The following is a 22,018-nucleotide window of genomic DNA, read 5'->3' as shown; positions in this document are numbered from 1 at the left end:
TCAATTCTTCGTATTGTTTTTTGTTTCTATTGCATTGATTTATGCTCTGAATTTTACTATTTCTTGCCTTCAACTGGGCTTGAATTTGGTTCATTCTTGTTTTTCCAACTTTTTGAATTGCATGATGAAGCTGTTTACTTGTGTTCTTTCTTCTTTTTTTTTTAAAATGTAGGCTCTTAGATCTGTAAATTTCCTGCATAGGACTACTCTCAGTGTATTCAAGAGGTTTTATTTTATTATGCTTCCTTTTCATTTAGTTATGGGAATACTTTTAACTTCTTTTTTGATTTTTGACCCATTCATCATTCAGCAGTGAGTTGTTTAATCTCCATGAGTATGTATGTTTGTTAGAGGTTTGTTCACTGTCAATTTTAAATTTTATTTATTGAATTGTGAGCAGATAGGATACAAATTTTAGTTTATATTTTACTGTTTTGAATACTATCTTTGAAACTGCAATATATTTCTTTTAAGTTGTCTTAAAATTGTAGAATTGATGAAGGAAAATGATTGCTTTATGGCTTATGATTATGGATGAAAAGGATTTGGGCATGAAGCAAGGGGAAGCAGTGACATCATATGCTGTGGGTTTCTTATGCTTAGGGAATGCCATTCATTGCTTCCTTCTCACGCCTTTGCAGTTGCTGGTCAACACCCCCCAAAGAACAAGCGTCCAAAGGAACAAGGAGAAAACAGAATAAAACCTACCAACAAAAAGGCCAAACCCAAGGTTCCAAAAATAAAGGACAGGGACTCAGCTGATGCCACACCAAAGAGCCAGTCCATCATGATGCAAGCAATGGACAACGGTCGCTTCCAGAAGCCTGGTGCTGTAATGAGTCTGACGGCAGGGCAATCTGTAGAGCTCCGATGTAAAGGGAGCAGGGTGGAGTGGAGTTACCCCGCCTATCTGGACACCTTCAAGGACTCCCGTCTCAGGTAAGCAACGCCGTCTTCCTTTTCACTGCGATGGGCCAAGGGTTAGATGATTCTTCTTGCATCACTTGACTTACCTCTGACATCCACCGTCCCACTCCACATGACTGTAAAATAGAGTGAGCATTTCAGTATCACTTCTAGGTGACCACCTTGTGAGCTAGAGGATGAACAATGGGATGATGCTCTGGTTTTATTTTTTAAAGGAAATACATTTTCCCCTTTTATTGAAAATGGACTCTTTTCTCACATACTATGACCAGATTACAGTTTCTCCTCCCTCAACTCCTCCCAGCTCTTCCTCTACCTCCCCTCCTATTTGAATCCACTCTCCTTCTGTCTTTATTATATTAATAACAGGTTTCTAAGAGTTAGTAATAAAATATATCAAAGTGTAGTAAGATAAATGAAAAACTGTCACTTTGGAGTTGGACAAGACAAATCAGATAGAAAAGAGCCCAAGAGAAGGCACAAGAACCAGACATCCACTCTTCCACAGACCAGGAATTTCATAAAACCACTAAACTGAAAGCCCTGATGTATACTCAGAGGTCCTGGTGCAGACCTGCGCAGGCCCTGTGCATGCTGCTTCAGTCTTGAGTTCATATGCGCTTTCCTCATGCTGATTTAGACGGCCTTGTTCTCCTGGTGTCGTCCATACACTTTGGCTCTTACGTTTTTTCCACCTCCTCTTCCTTGGGGTTTCCTGAACTTTGAAGGGAGGAATTTAATGGAGACATCCCATTTAGGGCTGAGTGTTCCAAAGTCTCTCTTTCTGTTCTGCTTTTATAAGAGCAGATTTGGGTTGATATTTTCCTGATTTTGAATAAGATCTTTGAAGCTGAAATACATTACTTTTAAACTATTGTCTTTAAACTAAAGAATAGGTGTAGAAAACTGCTTTATGATTATGGCAGAAATTAATAAAATTCTTCCCACAATTAAAAAATTGCCACTCATTCCTCAACTTCATAGGAAACCATATGACAAAAATAAATAGAAAACTGAACTTTTGTAGGAAAACCTAATGCACAGAAATGAATAATTAATAATTCATTTAGTGAAAAATTAATATATTCAATGTTTTATGTTATTTTAAGCAACCATAAGGAAAACCAAAATGGCCAAATGGGTTCCTATGAGCAAACTGCCTTGAGACTAGTTTTAATTACTTTAAAACCTTTCAGCTGTATGTGATGAGCTTTACTTTTGTGAATATATGATTGGGACAAAGACCAAAGATTTGTTATGTCTGAGTGACAATCTTCTGGGGCGGGGCTTCTTCAGGAATCGTAGTTAAAATGATGGGAGGTGAAAAGCTGGCGCTCGGTGGTAGAGATCTTGTCTAGTGTGTGCAAGGTTCTGGGTCCGGAAATGCACACAGACACACACACACACACACACACACACACAAAACTGTGGAAAGCAAGAGAGTCTACTTCAGATAGTACTGAGGAGGGTTCTGATTACCAGCTATAGCATTCAGGAGCATTTAGGTCTTGGTTTCCTTGGGCACAGAATGAAGGAGTAGGATGTCAAGATTATAATAGTCTATGTGGTGGCTATTTTAGGTTGTCAACTTGACAGCATCTGGAATTAACTGAAATTCAAGTGGCTGGGTACACTTGTAAGGGACTTTTTTCTTAGCTTCATTCTATAAGTTCTGTTCCTTTAGAGAATGCTGACTAACACAGATTTTTGGCACCCGAAGTGGTTCTAGAGCAACTCAAGTATAAGGATGAATTTTTTTAGGTGTCTGGAATAGGCTTTCCGATTTGCCAATGCCTACAGTTGCTGACATCTCTCCAACTACTGAAACCTCTCCTAGGATCTCAGAGTATTAAAAGTCCATGGTGTGAAATAGAGACATATTAAAGATGGATACAAACTTAAGGAGATAAATGTATTTGGTTATACGGATTCACTGATTGTGAGAGGCATTAGTCTTTGTGATTTTTTTATATAAAACTTTTGACAGATTGAAAAAGCAAGGAAAATGATGACACTGGTTGGCTGTTCCTGAAATCATGAATAAAATGGCAAGGGAGAAGAGTAAGCTCCATAATAAAATTATCCCACTTAGAGCATCTCAGAATATGTTGAAGGACAACAACAGCTCAGTGATATGACTGACCTTTCCAAGATTCGTGTAAACATTTAAAAGTGAGCTCTGGAAGAGAATCTTTCAGCAGCTACAGAGCCCAAGGAAGACCAAACCAAAGCCTATAAAGTTGGCTGAATTACAGCAAAAATTCAAGTTCCAGTCTTGGAGGGTATGAGCAATTAAAGTAAGGATATTAACTAGTAAAGAATGGGATCTTGTAACTTGGGACAGAAATGAATTGGAGGACCATATTGAGACTGAGAATTGTGACCCTCAGATTCTCAGACGTTTATCTCACCTGAGGAAGTAGTTTCTCCACCCTCCGCAGAAAATGCACCCACACCCCCATCCTCTGAAATACTGCTGTGCTAGCTAGCTTTACATGAACTTGACATACGCTAACATCATCTGAGAGAAAGGAATCTTAATTTCAAAAATGTCACCATAAGATCAGGTTGTAGGCAAACCTGTAGGATATATTCTTAATTATTCATTGATGGGGGAGGGCCCAGCCCATTGTAGGTGGTACCATCCCTAAGGTGGTAGCATCTGTGGGCTGGTGGTCTTGGGGTCTATAAGAAAGCAGGCTGAGAGAGCCACAGGAGCAATCCAGTAAGCAGCACCCCTCTGTGCTGTAGCCTTTGCGTCAGCTCCTGCCTCCAGATTCCTGCCCTGTGCAGGTTCCTGACCTCATTGCTTTGGGTGACGAACTGTTATATGGAGTGAAGTAAACCCTTTGGTCCCTCAGTTTCTTTTGGCCATGGTGTTTAATCATAGCAACAATAACCCTACTTAAGACAATTGCCTTTTCCTCCTTTGAGGAAATTAATCTTTACCAGCAGTGGCCTTCTCTAAAGGATGTGCCAGGCAAGACAATACTTACATCCCTCAGGGCCCAGGAAGAGTTGCCCCTAGACCTATAACCAGACTTAAGGCTAAGCAGGCTCCTAGGAGGGAGGTGGAATTATGTAATCCATGAAGTGCAGCACGCTACTAAAGGGCTTAATGAGTTTGCTGATTCTTTTAAGTAGAAGTCTGGGGAATATGTGTGGGAATGGATTTTAAGGGTGTGGCATAATGGTGGAAGGAACACCAACCTGGATCAGGCTGAGTTTCTTGATACAGGCTTACTGGGTGGAGATTCTGGGTTTAATATGGAAGCTAGCACTGAGTTTTATAAAAGAATGTCAAAAGTCTGAACTGTTGGCTGAAGCATTTATTGAAAGATGGCTATCTGAAAAGGAGATGGAGATGCCTGATGTACCTCGACTTGTGTTGATGAAGGGATTTTAAGGCTCAGGGAAATTGCAATGCTAGAGTAAACCGGCATGCTGGGTGAAACCCAATCCACTGTAGTTCAAAGGTCCGTAAGACATGCCTTTCGCTAATCCAAGAAGAGGCACAATGGTGAGGGGGTACCAGCGCACATGGAGTGGGCTGTCACCCCTTTCTTTGTGCCATCCCTTAGGGCTGGAGACGCTGCTTCTCAGTTGGATAAGTTAATGCAGCCTTTTCTTTTTTCTTTTTTCTTTTTTTCTTTTTGGTTTTTCGATACAGGGTTTCTCTGCAGCTTTTTTAGAGCCTGTCCTGGAACTAGCTCTTGTAGACCAGGCTGGCCTCGAACTCACAGAGATCCGCCTGCCTCTGCCTCCCGAGTGCTGGGATTAAAGATGTGTGCCACTACCGCCCGGCTCAACCTACAGCCTTTTGTAGGGGCAACTGCACACTGAGGGAAAGGGAAACTATCAGACTTTCCAGGGTTTATTGGATACTAGTTCTGTATTGATGCTCTGGGAGACCCCAAGAAACATTGTGGCCCTCCTGTTAAGTAGGGGCTTACAGAGGTCAAGTGATTAATTGAGTTTTGGCTGAAGTATGACTCATAGTAGGTCCCCAAACTCATCCTGTGGTTATTTCCACAGTCCCAGAATGTATGTTTGGAATAGCTATACTTAGAAGTTGGCAGAATCTTCACACTGACAGAAACACTCAGGTCAATTATACATAATCCTCTTTTCTGCAACTGGTCACATGACCTTAGCTGGTATTTATTACTTCCTTCCTTTTGTACCCATTTTGTATCGTCTACCTTCAGTGAGCACTTCAGCAGATCTTGGCTATTTTCCTGGAGAAGTGGCCCATGTCTTCATTCCTGATGGGTCTGTGCCCTTTTGCATCCTGCCTGGGTTAGGTTGTTGTGGTTTCCTATTGACTTTAGTCACAGGACGTGGTAGCACCAAGAGATGCCCTAAAGGATCTACTATACTCCAGACATAATAATAATCTTTCTTACTTCCATTATGGAGAAGAAATTCAATTTCCCCATGGTAATCTGCATTAATTGCTCCTCTTAACACTGTTATTTCTTCCTGGGTCTGTTGGTTTTAAAGGCATCAGAAGCCCAAAGTGGTCATGGGGAAGTCAGAACTTCCAATTTAATAAAATGTTTGTTGTGGTTCCTGGCAGGAACACTCCCTCCTCTGGAAACAAAACTTCCAGGCCAGCATAATTTAAGGTTGAGGGAACAGTAAACAAAAAAATTTCTAATGGATCCCTAGGGGTTATAGTGTGTGGAACCACTCCCTTTTCCAGCCCTTGATTCCTGGACTCATGGACCCTAGCTATGGGAGAAGCTACCATATACTGCGTGCTGATTCAAAGCATATCCCACCTTCCCCAACCCTTCAGAATGCTGACATCTAATTGGCACCATGACTGTGTCTTCAAAAGACCATCCCAGCTTTCTACCAGGCCAGCTGCTCCAGGCTGGTGGGGAACATGGTAATATCTTTGCCCAAATACCTTTACAAACACATGCTTAACAAAATATGACAGAAACACTCATGTTAATTTAAACGTCATTTCGGCAACTGGTCATGTGGCCTTAGCTGGTGTTTATGACTCCATGATTGTGGGCCCACTGCCACACTTCTCTGACTGCGAAGTGAGCCCCTTGGTTAGAACACTGCTGAAGGTGTAGAATACCATCCAAGGCAAATAAAGCATTCTGTAAGTTCAAAGATGGCAGTTTTGGCAGAAGCATTACTGCAGGCAAAGCAAACCCATAACCAGAATAAGTAGCTACTGCAGTAAGGCTGAAGAAGCATTGCTGTCCTTTCCACGGAGGAATGTACTCCAATGTCGTCAGCCTGCCACCATGTCACTGGCTGATTACCCCAGGGAATGGTGCCATGATGGAGGAGTGTCTATGTGTTAATTTTATTGGCTAATAAAGAAACTGCCTCGGCCCTTTAATAGGATAGAAAATTAGGTAGGCAGAGTAGACAGAACAGAATTGTGGGAAGAAGGAGTTGGGGAGACGCTTTAGGCAGTCGCCATAGTGAGTCGCCATGCTTCTCCTCTCCAAGATGGACGCAGGTTAAGATTTCTCCTGGTAAGCGATCCACCTCGTGGTGCTACCCGGATTACTAAATATTAGTTTAAAAAGATGTGAGAATTAACCAATAAGAGGCTAAAACTATGGGCCAGGCAGTGTTTTAAAAGAATACAGTTTCCATGTAATTATTTTGGGTAAAGCTAGCCGGGTGGCGGGACACAGCCCCGCCGTTCCTTCTACAGATTGGCACTCCAACGTGATGGGCTAAATCCACTTAAAAACCTGAGAGGGCTTTAAATAAAGGAGGGAGAGAGTTTAACACAGCTTTTTGATGTTTGCTAGGGTGAAGACTAACGTGAGCAAGAGAACTTGGCAAAGTCAATCTCCTGATATAGAAGATCCAAGGACATTTGTTCTCTTTCTTAGAAGTGTATGCAAGCTTATTTAATTGATGTATACTTCTGTAGTCTGATGTTTGTACCTATTTTCTCTCAAAAAGAAAGACCCTCCCTCTTCATGGCATATACCACAGCTGGTTGCTCATCAAATTCCTAACACCTAGGATGGTTTCTGTCTCACGCCAGAAATCAGGAAATACCTTTAATGTCCTCATAGTCTCAGAAGACAGTTTGCAGAGACACACCCACTCACACAGCACTGAAAGATAGTCTTGTGTGCACTGCATGTATGCACTGTTTGTGCTATGTATGCACCGTATGTGTGCACTGCATGCATGCATGGCATTATGTGCTGTATGTGTGTGCACTGTATGAGTACATTGCATATATGCACTATATGTATGAACTGCATATATGTGATGTGATGTATGCATTACTGTATTGTGCATTGTGTATGAACTGCATGTATATGATATATGATACATGTATATGACATATACAACATGATGCACATATGTGATACACGGCACATGTATATTATATATGATGCATGCATGTGATATATGGTACGTGTATATGACATATGATGCATGTATATTATATATGATGCACTGTACATAACAAAAGGAGGGAAGGAAAGACAGCTCATCTCCATTCTACCTGGCCAAGCACATGTTACTAGTAAAACGTGTTTTCTCTCTTCTGTTTTTGTCTTGTTTGTAGGGGAGTTGTTTGTTTATTACTATTTCCTTCCAGTTTTTCTTAGACAGGAGCTTGATAGGTAGCCCAGGCTTGCCTTGAATTCATGATTCTCTTGCCTTGGCCTCTCCAGTGCTGAGATTACAGGCACACCACCAAAGCCCAACTTTTCTGTCCTTAAACATCTAACCTCCATTCCTCTTTCAGCTAATGAGGACATTCCCTAATTCTTGTAGGAATCGGAGCCCTGGAGTTTCTTAACATGACCTTGTTCTGCTTCTTCCTAGGAGTGAAAGAACTCCCTAGGTAGCTTGCTTCTTTCACACCCACATCCAGTCAATGGTCTTGTCTCCTACCAGAGATGGAGGTCTCTTCCTTGGTGTTCCTGGGCGTCCCCTACAGTGCCTCCCAGCAAGTGCAGCTCTTCAGGGAGCAAGTGATGCTGGGGCAGCTGAGCCAGTGGGTCTAGAGTTAGGCCACCACGGTGGATGTGACCTGTGACTCTGGGAACAAGGTCATTGAACTGAATTTTTTTAACTTTTAAAGACTTTATTTATTTACTTGTTTATGTGTGTAAATGTCCACATAAAAGCCAGAAAGGGGCATCCAATTCCTCAGATCTGCAGCTCTAGGCTTTTGTGGGACACCTGACTTGTTCCATGGGCCCTGGGATCCAAACTCCAGTGAAGAGTGTAACTAGCACTCCTAACCACTGAGCCATCTCCAGGCCCATCCCTGAAGCTGGAAAAACAAACAAACAACAGCAACAACAAAAAATTCATGGTGATTTTACTTAAGGTCTCCTGCCTCCCCCTGCTCTTTGCTTTCTTGCTTGTTCTTTTTTGGGAGAAAGTTGAGACAAGGCCTTACTTTGTATCCAAGCTGTCCTCACACTCACTGCAATCCTCCTGCTTCAAATCCTAAGCACTGAGAATAACAGGTGTGGGCTACCATGTTTGACTTTTGTTGTTTTTGAAGTCTGCATGCTTTTTTTTTAAAAAAAAAATATGTGTATGAGTCTTTTGTCTTTATGGGTATCATGTACCTGCTTGGTGCATGCAGAGGTCAGAAAAGGGTGGCAGATCCCGGGGCACTGGAGGGAGCTGCCGTGTGGGTACTACCGGAGATTGAACCTCAGTCCTCTGGAAGATACCCTGTGCTGTTAGCCAGCCACAAAGCCTTGTTGTTTACTAGGACATGTATGACAGGGCATGTTAGTGGAGGTACAGTGTGCGTGTTGATCAAGTCAGAACATGTAACATATTCACCACCTCTCACGTATTTTCGTTTCTTTGTGGCGAGGACATTCAAAAACATTCTCTTCTACTGTGAATTTTCCAATGCAGCGTCCTTAGCCATAGTCACTGTTGAGGAATCTTATTTTCAGGTGTGCGACTTTTGTTTATGCTGCATTTGTTTAAACTCTGTGAAGCTGTGTGACTTTTGTTTACACTGCATTTGTTTAACTCTGTGAAGCTGTGTTACTGTGCCTGTGTAAAACACCTGATAGTCCTAATAAAGAGAGGAACGGCCAATCATGAGGCAGGAGCAAGGATGGGCGGGGCTAGCAGGCAGAGGGTAGAAATAGAAGGGGAATTCTGGGAGGAGAGAGCATGAGGAGCAAGGAGAGGACAACAGTGGAGGTCGTCAGGGGCCAGCCACGCAGCTACCCAGCCAGCCACGCAGCTAGAGTGTACGTCAGATTACAGAACCAAGAGAAAGGTAAAAGCCCAGAGGCAAAAGGCAGACGGGCTAATTTAAGAGAAACTGGCAAGAAACAAGCCAAGCTAAGGTCGGGCATTCATAACTAGGAATAAGCCTCTGTGTACGATTTATTTGGGAGCTGGGCGATGGGCCCCCCAAAGTTAAAAGAGCAAAAAAACATTACGCAACAGTCTCCTTACCAAGAGCACTACACAGAAAGACCAAACCCCACGCCTAACCGGAGTTTTGAACCCACTCACCACTCATTCCCTTTCTCCCTGCCCTTTCAGCATCTAGCCATTTTACTGCAGTATAAAAATGACTCTCAGAAATTGTCGGCTAGGGCTGCTGGGCAGCAGGAGGAGTCGTGAATTTGGGCTCTTTTCCTGGACTATGGCCTGAGCCGCCAGCGTCCTCCATCTGTGATAGGTCCAGGGGAATAAACTTAGATCCAAGTCACTCTCAGCCTGGGGAAGACAGCTTCAGGAGAGAGAATACTTCTACACCCTAGGATAGAGTATATTAAATACATCTAATTTCAAGTTTAAGATGGAAAACAAGTCATTTGCCAAACGTGTCATTATCAGAATGCCCACTAGGTGGCAGGCTTTAACAGGGTTACAGCTGTCTTCAGTAACCGATTTCAAATGAGGATTGAATGGCTGAAAAGAACAGGCACAGTCTCTCAGCGGCTACAACAGCATGGGGCAGGGGCTCTATTTTCAGATGCTAGGGTGGACTGGGCTATCACTTCCATAATGAATTATTCCCAGTTGCTTAGCTATCCCAGCTCTTTGAGACCGGAAAGGGGTCACCTGAAAACCGGGCAGTGTTTGTTACCCTTGACCGCACAGCGCCATTTCCCGACCTCTCTGCACCCTGCCCTTCTTCCAACACTTTTTAAAAAACCTTTACTAATGTGCAAAGTTCTGTGGAGGCTGTGGCCATGGAACTCATCATCCTGGATGAAGATAGGCTGTTGACTAAGCAGTTTAATACAGATAATGTGTGCAATGCTAACGGAAATGCGGCAGTGGCGGCGGGGGGCGCAAAACCGCAAACCAATATCAGACAGTTGAGTTAACCAGGGTGGAGAAGAAGGTAAAGTTCTGGAAAGAGGGGCCAGCCTGCAGGAACTAAGGTAAGAAAGATTATCTGTAACTGCGGGGGAGTGTGTGGAAGGTGAGGTGGTCAGAGGCAATAGAGGAAATTACCCAGAAGCAGAAGGGCTATGCCAGGAGGCACACAGGAAGCTTGCCATGCCAGCCCTCTCTGCCATTTGGAACAATTTAGAGTGGCATCTAATATGATTATGAACTTTACTATTCGCATACATACATATATGTACATATATGCATATGCTGGGCCCATACCTTTAGTCTTAGCACTGGGAAGCAGAGGCAGGTACAACTCTGAGTTCAAGACCAGCCTGGTTTACATTGCAAGTGCTGGGCATAGAGAAATCCTGTCTCAAAAATAAAAACAGGCAGCCAGGGAATGGTGGCGCACACCTTTAATCTCAGCATTCAGGAAGAGGCTAGCCTGCTCTACAGAGTGACCATGGGCACACAGCGAAACCTTGTCTCAGAAAAAAAAAATGCCAAAAAGAAAAGGAGGGGGCGATACTGAGTGCGGAATACATAAGCCACACACCTCTTCCCAGCCCAGGTGACCGCCGTATCTCCGTGCATGCACGTTTGTTTTTCTCAGACTGGCTGGAGACATTCTTAGGCCTAGTGCTCCTTCTCTAGACAGGAAGGAAAATGATTGAATTTTCCTTTTGTTGACACAGAGAAACATTCTAATATAAGAATGTTCCAGACCATCTGATAAGCTCCCACGGGGGCATCAACCTGGTCCGACTCCATCCTTTCCGTAAACACGCCCCTTCCCAGTTTTGCCATCACATGCTTCAGGTGGGGAGAAGGGAACTTTTGGCACTCTGCCGAGAGCAAGAACAAAGCAAGAAATTTGTAATGTGTGGGCCAAAGGGGTTAAACAAATCACTCCTGGAACGGAGGAGGTGTGAGCTGCACAGCCTCACAGGGGGAGACCGTTTTAAATACGTTGGCCCAACAGGAGAACGTACCCTAGGCCTGCTCTAAAGGAGAAACATAAGGCTGTGAGCATTATCCTTCAGGATGTGTCTGTGGGGTCTGGTGGGACGCTAACATTTTTCAGTCAAGAACTGGAAGCTGGGAGGAGTGGGTGGGGCTCAGTGCTCTTTGATGGCTGGTTCCTCTGAGAACAATAAATAGCTCCTAGGAGAGAAGGCCTCTGTCTTTCCACTTGGCTGCACTTTGCAGCCGCTCACTCCACCCACAGCCAGGACAAAGGAGGGTGGGCCGGGTGAGCAGATAGTGGGCCGCTGGCCAGTCTGCCGGGCAGGCGCTCTCTCCTGTGTGCACAGGGAATGGAATCCATCCGAAGGGCATTTTAACAGAAGGGAATGTGAGGGAGCGTTTATGACCAGAAGGAGCCCACTGTTGAGGGGAAGAAACTGCGTACTCTGAACCCCGGCTGGCACTGTGGAGAGGGAGCTTTCTTCCTTCCCCGTCTGTCTGATTTTGGTAAAAAATATATATAGCACAGCTTTTACCATTTTGTATTGTGTTTCAGTGCACACCTTAGTACACTTAAGTAGATCCACATTGGTAGGTGGATTTAAGTTCGAAGTTGGGTTTTCTTGGCAGAACCTATAAGGAATGATGTGGGTCCCATTTCTCTTTCTCCTTATGTGGAGTTAGCTGCATGCTGGGTCCAAGTCCAGAGACGGTCCCAGTTAGCAACTTGACACAGCCTAGAGTCACCTGAGAGAAAAAGCCCCCACGGAGGAACTGCCTAGACCAGAGAGCCCTGTGGGCATTTCTGCAGGAGACTGTCTTGACTTTTAGTGATGCAGAGGCCTCACCCCACTGTAACCGGTACCAGCCATCCTTAGGATAAGAGCAACGGTCAAAGGCAGCTAAGCCCAAGAGAGATGCAGCAAGCGGAGTTCCTCCATGACTTCTGCTTCAAGTTCCTACACTTGCTTCTCTCAACCAGAGACAGTAATCTGAGCAGAAATGAAGCCTCTCCCTCCCAAAGTTGTTTTGGATCTGAATGTTTTATCGCGGGAACTGAAAGACAATCAGAACAAGAGCAAGCTGGAAGTGTTCACAAGGCCTGGGTGTGGAGCTCAGCCACAGGGTGCGTGCCTGCATATACAGGGTGCTGGATGAGGTCCTCAGCTTGACAAGAAAACAAGTGTTTGCCGTAGCCAGCAACCAATACCTGTCTTCAAGTGCATGTCCATCCTGGATTAAAAATAATGCTCCCCACCCTGAAGGTAGAACATTCTATGGCACCAGGACAGGCCCCTACATGTCCCTAGAGGGAGGGCAGACGTCTTCTCTGGGCAATACTGACTGTTCTGACAGTGCTCATGGTGCTGCAAAAACAGCTATGATCGTTCTGGGCATGGGTGGGGGAGGGCAATAATAGAACCAACTCCTCCCTGTTACCAGTGCAGAATGAGGTCATGCCTGTCAAGCCCTTGGCATACACAGAAAGCCCCTCGGCGAAGCAGAGCTATTTTTATTTGTTTTATTGTATCCCCGACAAGGTAAAGAGCACAGAAAATTTTTGTTTTCCGTCTGTCAGGAATTTTTGTTTTCAGGAAAAGATTTCAGTCTCCGTCTCCTACAAACTAGATGTTCACGCTGGAGTTTGGTCTGGAGTGTCCCCAGAGGCTGGGTGTCCAGTCAATAGTACCATTGGGACCTTTGGAAGTGGGACCTAGTGAAAGGAAATTAGGCCATGAGAGATGTGTCCTTGAAGGAGCCATTGAGATCCTGTCTCTTCTCCCCAACCTGCCTCCCCCTTCCTCTGTGTGTGTGCATGCTCGGTCTCTGTCTCCCCCACCCCCAACTTTCTAGATTCCATGAAGTAATTTATTTTTTGATATGTATGCCCACCATGGCATTCTTCACTGGGACCAAGCCATCATGACTGAACCCCCCTAACTTGAGAGCCAAAACAGACCTTTCCTCACTAGAAGCTGACTCTCGTGGGCATTTTGCCGCAATTAGAGAAGGCTGATTAGCACTGCCCACAGCACTGCAGAATGCCCAACAGTTCCCAGGAGATCCAGCTATCCAACCCTCCGTCCACAATGTACCCTTGAAGGAAGGAGGAAATATTTTCTGCTAACTTTTTATGTTAAAAGAATGTTAAACAAATCCTCTCATTTCTTGAACATTCTGGGAAGCCCATGTGGGATTATTGCAGATGCGCTGCGTGGCAATGCAACCTAAAAAGACGAGGGTGGTAAAGTCGAGTCCATTTGCCAAGTCAAAGACAGGCTAGGAATATTGCGAAGCTCTTGCGGATGACAATCTTGGAGGCCGCCGTTCAGTGGAAAATGGTTTGGGTGTCACTGGGCGACCGTACATAGTTTCCTAATACAATCCTGGTTAAACAAATATGTCTTCATGTGGCTGAGGTCTGGGGTTTTATTTGCAAAAATGAAAATTGGTGGTATTGCGGTATGAACATTTTTGCCAAGTATTTCAATATGTGACGTCTAAGTAAAAACCATTTAAAGGGCTTGCGAAGAGAAAGGCACGAAAAACAGAATAAATGATAAGTTATAAAATGAAGAATTTTATGTCCCATGGAAAATAACTGTTCAGAATGACATGCCACAGAACAGATCAAGATGTCAGAACTCTGTGTCTGTTGTCTGGACTCAGTTTCTCTGGCAGCTCCATTCACCCACAATACACTGGCTGTAGATTCTTGATGCCTTGTCTGCCCAGGGCCTACCACATTACCTGTGTTCCTAACTTGTTTGCTCTGTCACGTGGCCTCGGGATCATTTTGCCTGACTTTGTTCAGCTCTTCTCGAACTCTTTAGTTTGATTGCCTCTTAGAGTGGATCCTGGTTTCCCTATGGGTCAGCCATGCTGCCGGAGGCCTTACCATGCTTTCTCTCAGAGCACAGGGGTAATCCTGGTGTCTCATTGGCCTTGGAATAAAAGGTCTGTGTCATCGCCAGCTCACCTTTCATAACACCACCGATCCTCTTTGTGAACTCCAGCCAGGAGCTGAGACCAGGCAAGGTGACCCAACCAAAGCTGAAAGAATACGCACTCCTGTATTTATCTACCAAGGTGACTTGTGGAAGGGTACAAAATAGGTGGCTCATCGAATAGTATGGTATAGCACAGCTGGCTGGTAGGCATCTGGGGAAGTGAGCAGACCGTAGGGATCATCCATACGAGAGACCGCAAAGGGGTAGCGGCAAGTGTGTCACAGCTTGAGATGGACGGGTATTCGGCTCAGTGGAACTCAGTGGACTGTGATCATCTACGTATAAGGAGTCGCCTAACTGTGTCCAACCAGAAACAGCTTATGAATGGAATGACATAAAAAACACAGACACAGAATTTCAACACAGCAATGTGAGCGTGTGCGGCGGCCGGTAAGCTGCTTGTCCCGTCATCTGTGGTGACTGGATTCAGTGAGGGAAGGATTCTGCACTGGAAGAGAATCGGGTCTTGAAAATAAGATAGAGGAAGAGGTAGGATGAGATTACGATATGCAGTCTGGCCTGGACTCTACGTTTTACAAATACGTAGGTTCAACCCACAGGTTAAGAGGATGCCTCGGGTGCAGAAGGAGCTGGAGGAAATCAGATTTTACTCCTCGGCTGAGGGGCCAGCCTGCCCGTTTCCGCAACGTGCCGATTTTGAGCAGCGGCACGATGGGCATGAGTGTGCCGCTCTCTCCTGTGTGCCGACCTTGGCTCCCAGGAATGCAATAGCAGAACCACATGGTGGTACTGTTCTGGTAAACGTAATTTATTTTGTAAACTATCATATGTTATTCAGCCATAAGACAGGGTGCTATGTTATAGTTTGTAGAAAAAAAAAATAGATGGAACAGGAGAGAATCGTGTTAAGTAAAGAAAGCCAGACTCAGAAAGAAAGCCTGACTCCTGTTTTCTCTCATCTGTGAAATCAAACTAAAAAAAAAAAAAAAAGAAAAATTGGGAGGACAGGGGTCAAGAAAAATTAATACGGAATGAATGTGATCAAAGTACACGAAGCCTGTTATTTTTATATTTACTATACAATTGTTTAAAATGCACTGGTTTAAAATAAGCCCAGTTTTCCACACTACCACAGCCTCTCTCTATCTTCTCATTTCTCATGCTAGCTCAGGAGGTTCACCAGCACAGTGGCATTAGTGTGAGCATGTGCTTAAAGTGTTTTTGAGAGAGACTGGGAGCCTGTTCCAAGGTGAACTCTGTGTGGTGTCTAAATGGACCCAGGCCCCACAGCTTCTGTGTTTGCTGTTCTGGCTAGGCCATAATCCACTCACTGTGGCCTTGCACACCAGAAATCCTTAGCCTGTTTTTCTAACAAGGGTGGTAGAGGCTTGCTCCATTGTCTTCTGTCTCACTCCTCTCCCAGAATAATGAGCAGAGCTTTTCCTTGTTTATGTAAATGCTGATGAGCTTATTCTGCTTGGTGAGACCAGAAGGGTGAGAAGCAGAGAAGCTTGGGAGGCTGGGGTGAAGCTCAGGGAAGTACAGACAGCCTGAGATCCACAGGAGCCCCGAGCAGCGTGAGAACAACTCGAGTATGGACTCATCATTTTTTTGGCACATCAATGGGTATTATTTTTGTAACCAGCATAAATGATATCCTGAGGTTTTTTTTATGCCGCCGAAGGAATTCCTGTTGGCACTGCCTGCTGGAACTTTATATTCTAAAAAGGTGACATGAGGTCACCTCCAGATATTTAAAGTACACAAGGTCCAATGTCTACAGAGCGTCTGCTCAGAGGTTTTGTGAGGTTTAACTCATCCTGCGTTTGTGGTGACTTTTCTTATTACACACCAGCGCATGCTCATTTGATTTATAAATTGACAAGCTGGAGATGTCACCCCGTGGAGACGGTGTTTGCCTGATGTACACAAAGCCCAGGGGTTCATCCCTAGTGTTGCATAAAACTAGGCACAGTGGCCCATGCTGTAATCCCAACACTCAAGAAGTAGAGAGACAGGAGGATCCAAAACTCAAGGTCAGTCTCAGCCTCGTCTGCAGTGGGAAGACAGCCTGGGACCCAGAGAAACTCTTTCCCAAAGATATATAAACACCAAGCTAAGAGCTGTCACAAAGTTTGAAGGGGTTGCCGGAAGTCCAAATATCCACTGTTAACTCTGTAGTATAAAATTTTACATGTTTCCTTCTACATGTATGCAAATGTTTATACACCTTATAAATTATGTATCCTGTGTTACAGGGTGATACCATAGAAGGTTTAGCTAACTTAACGCTTTTGGACTATTACAGTTGGAGGTAGCAAATGACCTGTTCCTATGGAGGCAGGGTTGATGTCCGCTTCCTATGTTGGTGTCCTGTTCCAGTGTTGAGCTTCATGCATCTTTAAGGCATCATCCTAGGAGGTCTGGGCTCAGTTTGAGGTGACAAAGGGTTTGCTGATAGAGACAACCGTGGTAAAGTAGGCTGGCAAAGTGGTGGGTGAACATCCTGGAATGGAGCTCAGGGTTTGGCCAATGCCATCGAGAGGACTTGGGAGCAAGAGACAGACAGACAGCAAGAGACAGAGACTCAAAGAGAAGCTGCAGGCCTGGGGAGATGTCACACACATTGTCCTCCAGTGTCATTTCTGAGTAACAGACAGGCATAAGATACAGTAAAAGAAAGTCCAATGTCACATTTCACACACATTCCCATGGGCCATTGTTGGAACAGAAATACTGTAGTTACGCAGCAAGAGTCTGGATTTGTTCCAGATATGGAGATAGATGGCACATGGATGATACATATATGATTGACAGATACATGTGGGTAATTATAGATATGGGTTAAAAGGTTAAAGATGAGTAGCTGATAAATGACAGTTTGAATGACCTCAGCCTGATTTCATGTGTGTGTGTGTGTGTATGTAAGCCAGAGGGCTTCCATAGGTGGTGGATTTCTGGAGTGTTCCCCCTTCATTTTGATTTTTATGAGAAAGAATCCTTTACTGGCTTGGCCCTCACCAAAGTCAACCCCCATGGATCCTGTCCTTCTGCCTCCACCTTCCTGCTGCTGGAATTATAAGCTCCTTCCACTACAGCTAGCTTGATTTTGTTGTTTGTTTTGTAAACGTGGGTTCTGGGGACAAACACGGGTCCTTGAGGTTATAAGCTAAGCACTCCACCACCTTCTTCCAACCGGATTTCTGACGTTAGAACTGAATGTACTTTGAAGTTCCTTAGTTTGCGTATTTGGTTCTCTGTCGAGTTTTTATACGCAGAACTTCTTCCTTAAATAAAAAACCATAACTGTGGTGACAGCTTCAGCATGCTCTCCCCGGCTGTCTGTTTCCAGGAATGTGCGCTCTGTTCATGTGACACCATCCCCAGCATATCGGGGAGTCATTCTTTTCTGACACATTCTTCAGTTGAGACTTAGAGTAAACACAGGCCCTCTGCAAACGCTTGAACTGCAGGGTAGCAGGCATACACGGGTCTTTATCTCCACTGGTACTTGGCACAGTTTCTTGCATGTGGTAGAAAGCAACCAATTAATTCTTGATGTGAATGCTGAATGCGGGTGTTTAATTGCTCCTTTTGACTTTGATTTTATGCCATCTTAAAAATAGGGTCCAAGGCTGAGAGTCTGAGTTTACATAGCTGAGTGGCCCTGAAAAGTGATTTAAATGGAGCTTCCTGTTATCCCAGCTTCCAGCTCTGAATAACCTTCAGTTAGTGTCCTAACTGCTCTGCCTTGGGCTGTTCAGCTACAACACAGGATGACATCTGCCTCACAGGGCTTCATCAAAACCAAGGCATGGTAGGAAGAGGACTCACCAGCGTGCCCAACATACCAAACACCACTGGCGTTTTCTTTTTGGTTTAATCACCACCAGCTCATGGGTTAGAGAAATGGTAACATGTACCTCAGGGACTCCCATTTATGTGGTAGATACTTAACATCGGATATGTTTTCCTATGGTTAGCTGCCTCTGATTTCAGTAGAATTGGGGGCGAGGGTGACTTGTTTCTTTTAATTCCTACTAATAAGTTGACTTCATCAGATCATGCAAGTTTTTGCGTGCCGTGTATGGGTGTGTGGGATTGTGGAGTGGGACGGCTGCATTTAACAGATTTTACAAGTTGGCTGAAGGGGTTATTTCTTGGTCGGATTTGCATCAGTGTGATTTGTCTTGGTAATATAAAATCCACACCTTTCACTTATGAGCATTCACGATCAAGCCTGTGTGACACTGGCTTAGACTCGAAGAGCCAGCTGGAGGACTTGGGAGGAGCTGGTTCTCCAACTTTCAGGAAATTCTAGTACCTTCATGGTAATGCAGCTGTGAGGATCAAAAGGAGCCTGGAGCCTCATGGTTGTTAACCTGAAAGGTTAAGGATTGTCCTCTGAGCTGAGGCTGCACTGTCTGCTATTCATGCAAAGAGCACAATGCAGTGCCCAGCGTGCCATAGGGTTAGCTATTAATAACTGTTCTCACCACAGATCTGCAGGGGTGGATGGAGACAGCATGGGGAAGGGAGGAACTGTAGCTCGGAAGTACCTAAGGTCACTAAGGGGTCACAGTTTGATTCCGGTCAGTGTGGATCCACAGCTCACAATGGTCTCTCAGGACATGGCCTCTTTCACAAAGTGGCCACGGATGTCCCAGCCATGATTCTCCCTGTTGGGCACTCATCTTCCTTTTTTACTCCTCAGGATATTGCTTTCCTTTGTTGAATGCCTAGCTCCTGGTCCCTGCTTGTGCTGGTTAGCATCCTTTTCTGTTCCCAAGACCCCTCAAATCTTTGACGGTGTTTCTGGTCACCTTCCTCTAACTACCTTGGTACTCATTGTACAGAATTTGAGGGAAGGCATTCTCTAGAATCTTGGCATCCTTCCCCTGCACTCTAATGTCTCCAGCTTAGTTTACTGTCCTCAGTACGTATGGAACCACTGAATAACTATCTTGTAGACCATAGCTTACTCCTGGCCTGTGATTTATAGAGTCTAGGGGAAGGGACTCGACCAAATTCAGGATGCTTCAGACCCCCTCTAACAGGGACAGAAACACACACACACACACACACACACACACACACACATGGGAGGAAGTCATAAACATTGAATAAATACTCTAAAAAGCTTTAAACACTGAACTAGTGCTCCTCGAATCCTGGCCTTTCCATTACTCTCTAGGTCAGAAGGTCAAAAGTGTCAGTTTGAAAGAAAAGTACCCGAGATAAGCTGGTGTGTTAGGATGCTCAGAGCAGCTTCAGCCAAGCTCATTGGGATGCTCTTGTTCAAGCATTTAATGGGACCTTTAATCGTTGTGACAATTGTTTTTAACTCCCACCTCCCTTCCCTCAATCCTTCCTACTCCACCGGAGTTGTTGAGTGGTTACAAGAGAAAAAGAAGGGCCTTTGGATGAAGCATCCCCGCAAAGACAGTGTTCTATGGGGCCCAGCTGTGCTTTTCCCCATCTCGTGACACATGCTCAGCACACCCCGCGGACTTGGCCAATATCTTAACTCTCTGGGCAGCCTGATGCTTGGACTACTAGTAGAACCGAGCATTTTAAATCCAGGCATTAGAACTGTAATCCTTTGAAATAATTGGTTTCCTGTTTTATGAGGTTTGCATAGAAGAGGGGGTGGAAATATGCAGAAATGTTTCCCGGGGCATTTCCTTCCTTCCGCCCCCAGTCTGCTAAAGATACAGCACGCTGATCATGGTAGCGGCTGGGTCCCCTTCCAGTGTTAGGTTTGACAGGCCTGTTTTGCTCCCTTTCTGCCACTACTGTGCAAACAACGGCTGGACCCAGAGAAAGTACTTCATATTTTAGCTGGCTCTCACTCTGCAGAGTTCGTGTATCCAAATGTCAATGTGCTCAGATCTCCTGAGGAGACTTCTATTTTCTTGTCCCTTTGCCATTTTTTCTTCTAAAATTAATCCATTTTTATTTGTTTTATGTGTACAAGTGTTTTGCCTATATGTATATAAGTACATATACATACATGTATATATGTCACGATTATCTGGTCCCCGTAGAGGTCAGATGAGGGTGGTGGATACCCTGTACCTGTAGTACAGACAGTTGGGAGCTGCCATGTGGGTGGTAGGAACTGAAACTTGGTCTTCTGATAAAGAAACAAGCATACGGATCGCTAAACCATCTTTCCAACCCCTGAAATTGAAGGCTGCATGGTTGCCCAAGACTTTCAGACTGCCAGCTGAAGTTCTATGTGTGTTGATGCTTAACGGTTTTCCTTAAAGACATCTCATGCTGTCGAGCATCTCTTCCTGAAGCTTTCTCTTAGGACCTCTATGATGAGCCTTTTTCCTGCTTCTTATCCCGTGTGTGTGTGTGTGTGTGTGTGTGTGTGTGTGTGTATGTAGGCAGGCCAGAGATAGGCACAGGGTATCTCCTAATGTCCTTCTTATATGTATTGCTTTTATCAGTTGATGTATAAAGCTGTTTTAGCCAATGGCTTAGCAGAGTAAAGCCAGGCGGGAAATCCAAATGAAGAGATAGTTAGGAGAAGTCAAAGGAGATGTTGTGTAGCTGCCAAAGGAATAACATGCTGCATCAGTAAGCCACAGCCTTGTGGCAATACACAGATTAATAGAAATGGGTTAATTTAATTAGTTAGAGCTAGCCAGTAAGAAGCCTAAGATGTTGGCCAAACAGTGTTATAATTAATCCAGTTCCTGTGTGATTATGAGGGTCTGGGTGACTGGGAAACAAAAGTTCAGTCTGTTTACAACATCCTTCAATGGTTTCGATCACAAATTCAAATTTCCAGTCCTTTCTAACACAGAGATTCATGTTGTGAGGCCATTCCTGATGCATCTCATTCTGCCGCTCTTAGCCAGCCAGCTGCAAACCCCTGCCCCGCTCATGGATTTCCACAGCCTCCCGTGCCCATGCCTAGGTACCTCCTCCTTGTAATAATAGCTGCAATGTCTCGGATTCTCTTTCTTTCTACCCTTCTTCCCCTTCTGGTTCTGCCTGCTCATCCCCTCATGGTGGTGGCCCCGTCACTTCCCTCAGCAATCCTGGTGTGGTTTGCTGTCCCTCGGGTTTCTACCACCTATACAAGCCCAGCTTCATAGCTGCCTTTGACCTCTCCAACACCGCCCCCCCCCCTTTGAGAACTTCATTTTTGTTGTGAGAACCTGACTAGTCATTCCTGAATCTTGTCATGGTCGTTAATTTTAACTCCTGACTCCTAATGCAATCTCCTTAAAGCCCACTGGTTTTCACTTGCTGCGCTAACACTCCCCAGTGTTGGGTGTGTATTGTTCGTTGTTGCTGGAACAGTACTCACGATAGCTAGTCTGAACCTACAATTATGCATAATTAGAAATAATTGGAATAAGACACTGAACAGGGCGCATGGCATGAAATGCTCTATACGCAGTTTATTATCTAATTACCATAAGCTAAGTACACAAGTGACTTTCGGTGACTTGTTTAGCTGGTCCCCAGCTGTGTGTCTTGGGGATGTCACTTTCCTGATCTCTGTGTTCTAAGCTGCTATTGAGTTTGTTGCTCTGGCAGAACTAAAAAGAAAAGATTATTATTTCGGCTCACAATTTTCTAACTTTGAGCTCTTGACTGTTTGACCCCATCACTTTAGGCTCACGGTAGCACATTACGGCACTCACAGTGATATATCATGGTGACGGTACACGATGGGGCAAAGCCATTTCCCTGTGTCTCGGAAGCCATAAAAATGATGGAAGAAAGGGCAAACTATCACCGTCCTCGGGCACCACCAGTGACCAGAAAGGAGAACTGCCCTA

The 22,018-nt window shown here is 44.7% G+C and overlaps 1 protein-coding gene across 1 annotated transcript in view; it reads left to right on the top strand.

Annotated features, from left to right (window-relative positions):
* The window catches only part of Pdgfrl (platelet derived growth factor receptor like), a 46,233-nt gene that overhangs the window by 9,912 nt on the left and 14,303 nt on the right, over positions 1 to 22,018 (top strand). Inside the window, exon 2 of the mRNA XM_038324591.1 lies at positions 642 to 939. Coding sequence (XP_038180519.1) covers positions 642 to 939 — 298 coding nt within the window. The remainder of the gene's footprint in view (positions 1 to 641; positions 940 to 22,018) is intronic.

The sequence above is a fragment of the Arvicola amphibius genome, chromosome 4 (genome assembly GCF_903992535.2).
Source record: "Arvicola amphibius chromosome 4, mArvAmp1.2, whole genome shotgun sequence".
NCBI classification, from domain to species: Eukaryota; Metazoa; Chordata; class Mammalia; order Rodentia; family Cricetidae; genus Arvicola; species Arvicola amphibius.
This window is presented reverse-complemented; position numbering and strand designations above follow the sequence as displayed.